The following is a 4,849-nucleotide window of genomic DNA, read 5'->3' as shown; positions in this document are numbered from 1 at the left end:
GACGGACTGTGCATTCCCCTTCCCCCAATCCTAACCCTAACCATAATCCTAACCAAGCCTGTGCCTCCAGTCCGTCTGGGTGGCGTCCCATCATTCGTGGGCCTTCTGGGGACTTTGTTGTGGTGTGTGTGTTGTTGGGGGGCCACAAGTTTAACACACAAACTTGTTTTGGACACAACAATAAACAGGAGTCGGAGAAACATCAAAGCAAACATTTTAATGCTTTCAAAACACACTACAATACTTACCTGTGTGGTTGTCCACGTTGTGATGAACGTCGAGTAGACCCATCACAATGTTAGGATCTAATTTGGCGAGTCCACGTTGTGATGAACGTCGAGTAGACCCATCACAATGTTAGGATCTAATTTGGAGAGTCAAACATCGACACTGCAGTGTTGAGCGTGAGCCCCGCCCACTGCAGACCTCCTATAAATTCTCCTCCTGCTCAAAACGGCTCAGTACTCTCCAGCAGGTGAATGGAGCACATCCTGCTGTAGAGAAAAATAGAGTTGCCGTTAGTCTAGGGGATTAGAAGTGCCCCACCTACTAGGGAATTAGAAGTGTCCCAGTAGGCACAGACTCGCAGTTAAAAAGATGTTTACATCCTGCAATCAGTGCAAAGCCAGCCTGAAGAGGTCAAGAGACCGAAACGCGTCGCTGGATGGCAGGACCAGTCATGTCCGCTACTAATTTGGCTGTTGGTGTCTGACGCAGCATGCGCACCTTTCGGGGTCTTCGGGGGGTTCCGGGGTTGGTGTGGGCGTCGCCCGGGCGGGCTGCAGACGGACTGTGCATTCCCCTTCCCCCAATCCTAACCCTAACCATAATCCTAACCCTAACCCTAACCCTAACCCTAACCCTAACCCTAACCCTAACCCTAACCCTAACCCTAACCCTAACCCTAACCCTAACCCTAACCCTAACCCTAACCCTAACCCTAACCCTAACCCTAACCCTAACCAAATTGGGTACTAGACATCCGGGGGGCCTCAATGAGGCGTGAGTGCGAGCCCGCTGGGCCATAGACGGACCGTGCACACCCCTCTTATATTCTTTTTTACACTCTTTTATCGCCCTTCCCCCACCCCTTACCCTAACCCTAACCACTCTCCTTTTTCACTCCTAAAACCTACCCATCTCTCTTTTCTTTACACCTAACACCTACCCATCTCTCCTTCTCTTTATACCTAACCCTAACTCCTAACTCTAACCCTAACCCCAACCCCAACCCCAACCCTAACCCGCCTGTGCCTCTGGTCCACACACGGCTCGCGCTCCGCCCATTGGGGACCCTCCTGGTTCCACCTCTCATCCGCACCAATATATACAACATTGCTGATAATAACACTTACCTCACTACTCACCTGGGAATCCGGACGTCTCTGGCGGAAGGGATGCCCCGGAGGTCCTGGTCTTCCCACGAGTACCTGTAAAAAACAATAACAAAATCAAAGAAAGAACATATGATAACAACATCAAAAATACTCACCTTCATTGTCATGTCTCTCACCTTGGGTAACGGACGTTGTCCTTTACTCCAACGACTGCAAAAAGACACAGAAACAATACTAAAATACTTACCTTGGTTACAGGGTCAGGGACCTAGCTACACGGACATGTCCGGCGCAGGGAGTGCTCCGGATGTCCCTGTACTCCAACGACCTGAAAAAATACCAAAAAAATACAAAAATACTTAAAATCTTCAAAAAAATCAAAAAACCTAACAAAAATACAAAAAAATACTAAAAAACCTATAAAATTTCTCCAAAAAAATCTTTTGGACTTGTTTGAACTCCATTTGGAGTCACAATTACTGTTTTTCTCGGCTCAGTTTTATTGTGCAAATTAATAGTGAATTTTCTTTATTTTTATCTTATTATTTCCTATTTTTGCCTATTTAATTTTATTTTATTCTATTTCTTTATTCACTATTAATTATAATAAGAAAATAAACCATATACATGGTCAATGCTGTCACTGGGTGCCAATTATTGCTGCATGGATGATTTTAGCTGAGCAGTTTGCATCGCTTAAAACTTTTCTGTTTATTTTTCGCCAGCTACGACTCCACCTTACTCTCAGCAGCCAATCAGCCTCAGTCTACAGCCAACCATCGAACGAGCAACATCTCTCTCATTGCACACTAGCCGACGCTTTTATTTCCTATTTTACATTCAGACAAGTCTCAGCCTGAAGAAGGCACATTCGTGCCGAAACGTTGCATTATTAGAGACTTGCAATTTATTAGCTTTTCACCTTTTTCACTACTTTCTCTACCTTTCCTCCTTTCTCTCTTTTTTGCCGTGCGGAACTCTTCCCACGAGGCGAAAAGTCCGTCGACGATTCGCTAATTTACGTTCAGTTTATACTCTTTAATTATTTAATTTAATTTATTAAACTCCTTACCTTGGAGTATTCCATCGTTCTTCATAGAACCGCCCTTAGTTGTTTATTTTCTTTATATTATTTTTCCTTCGAAGAAGCTGGTCTTCTTCTTCTGTGGTTTTTTTCGAAGGACATCCGGTTTGCGCTGACGTGACGTCACTGAAGCGCGCCGGAGTCTTTCTATTTTATTTCTTTCCTATTAATTTATTTTTTCTTTCTACCTACTTACCTGCATTTCCACCCTATTTTTACACATAACACTTATTTTATATTAAATAATACTGACGGTTGTCATAAAATGGCGGCGTGGCATGACGAGGAATGGGTCCTCGTCCGTCCTCGCGGACGTAAACAGCGATCGCGGCGTGAGATGACCCCGCCCCCTCGTCCTCAACCACAATACGGCCGCTATGATGATGAACATCTTCATTTTGCGGACTGTTGTCAACAACCGCCTCGTAGGAGCTACGCGGAGGTGCTGCGTGGCTGTCCTGCAGAGGAGGAGGACGAGCGGGTGCGCCTCCGCAGCGACACGCGTCGCTACGGCAACCGATCACGTGAGAGACGTGACGTACGCCGTCAGGACTACCCCACACGCGACGCACGTCGCCGGGACTATCCTACGCGCGACGCACGACGCCGTGATTATCCAACACGCTACACACGCCGCCGTGATTACTCCACTAACAACACACGTCGCCGGGACTACCCCTCACGTGACACACGTCGCCAGGGCAACGTCTCGCGCGACAGGAATAACAACGGCGCGCGTGGCAAGCGTTACGGTGCCCCATGGTGGGAAAATTCTCGCACTTCACACCAAAAAAATAAAAACAATAAAAACAATTTTTCCAGAGGCTTCAAACCTCAATATTTTCAACACCCTGCACACAATCGGCCCCAAAATAACAGGGTAAATTTCAGACCTGCCTACCATGAGCCTCCCAATCCCAGGAGGACTTACAGGACTGACAAACCTGGTTTTGGACGGGGTCAACGCCCCAATATTACCAGGAATGGTAATACAAACCGCCCCCCCAGGGAAATTCCCCCTGACAACCAGGATGTCGATTTTAGCCTCAAAGCTAAAATCATTTATAACATTATTAAAATTGTGCACCATCAAAATAATGTTAATAAAGACATCCAACCACAAACCATCACCAATATGGAACTCACCTTAACGACCGGAATCAGGCCAGCGGTCACCAACCCGGACACAGAATCCTTAATTAAAAACAACGCACACAATTGGGCACAAACAACAGTTAAAATACTTAGAGATCATTACAATAAAGCACTGCAAACTGAAATTAGTAAATTGAGTGTCTTTATTGGACAGAACTGGCAGGACCCATTCCAGGTGGCCTCGGCGTGGGCCAAGACACACCTGGGACGCAGACTGACCGCCGAGACACTTCGGCTGGCCGAGGGTCTGGTCATCTCGATCTGTGTCGACGCTCGTGCCGTGGACGAGGGGGGGAGTCCCGCGCGATCGCAGCAGACGGGGTCACCAGTCCGCTTGGACCCGTCCAGCACCCGAATGGTGGTGGACGCAGTGCACCCCCCGGTGCAACCCTCGCGGCCCCTGCCGGTTCCAGCCCAGCACGCTCCTGCGCGCGCCACGGTCTCCACAATGACCGACCCTATGGGCGGAGATTGGTCCCCTGTTGTGGAACAGGTTCCGGGTCCTCGGGGACAGGTTACCCCGGTCCCCTTCCCGGTGTTGTCACCTTCCTCTCTGGCTGCAGCACCATCCAGGCCCCAGAGAGCGACACGCCCCCTGGAGCCATGTAGTAGTCCTCCTGACTGCTCCATTGTTCAGGCTCCCCTGGTCCCGCCACCCGGGCCGCCTGGGCGTGTCGAGACCGAGGTCGGGGTCCCCCCTGCGCTTCCCGAGGCGCCACCGCTACCTGTAGAACAAAACATACCAGTTCTAGTCCATGTAGCGGACAATGCACTGGGGACACCTGGCCAGCCAGACACTTCCCACCACTTACCTGAGCAGCCGGCGTCACCCCCGGTAGTCCACCCAGGGTGGTCCCAGCTGCCCCTTGACACGCCTCCAAGTTGGTCCCAACTTGGTGCTGACCAACCGGGACCACCTACGCCGACTTCCTCCCTCCTGGACGCGCCCCTCCCGGACGCGCCTCTTCCGGACGTGCCCCTCGGGGACACTCCTCCTCCACGCACGCCGGTTCCCGAAGCGGGTCCAAGCTGGTCCCAAATTTTTTTCGGGAATCCGGAAGGGGCCTAGAGCGGCGACAGAGGACACACACACGACACAATTAGCCACACCTATCAGTCCGCGCAGGGGCCCCACTAGACACATCAGTACAACGCGCAAGTTGGTTGATTGGCACCTGTCTGTTGATAAGAAGGTCCTGGTGATTGGTGACTCCAATATTAGTCGTCTTCCACCTGTCCGTCTCCAGGACCTTCAGATGGACAGCTATCCAGG

The 4,849-nt window shown here is 50.2% G+C and overlaps 1 protein-coding gene across 1 annotated transcript; it reads right to left on the bottom strand.

The window, feature by feature from the left end:
- Positions 1-1,367: 1,367 nt before the first annotated feature.
- On the bottom strand, positions 1,368-4,593 carry LOC133548107 (uncharacterized; the record flags this gene model as incomplete). Its single annotated transcript, XM_061893494.1, has 6 exons — positions 4,389-4,593; positions 3,697-4,301; positions 3,568-3,615; positions 2,671-2,879; positions 1,594-1,665; positions 1,368-1,430 (listed from the first exon to the last, which is right to left on the bottom strand). Coding segments are annotated over exons 2-6 (902 nt in total), but the record flags the coding sequence as incomplete, so codon positions are not given.
- Between the last annotated feature and the right edge of the window lie 256 nt (positions 4,594-4,849).

Source organism: Nerophis ophidion, unplaced genomic scaffold, assembly GCF_033978795.1.
Source record: "Nerophis ophidion isolate RoL-2023_Sa unplaced genomic scaffold, RoL_Noph_v1.0 HiC_scaffold_406, whole genome shotgun sequence".
NCBI classification, from domain to species: Eukaryota; Metazoa; Chordata; class Actinopteri; order Syngnathiformes; family Syngnathidae; genus Nerophis; species Nerophis ophidion.
The sequence above is the reverse complement of the archived record's forward strand: the minus strand, read 5'-3'. Positions and strand labels throughout refer to the sequence as shown.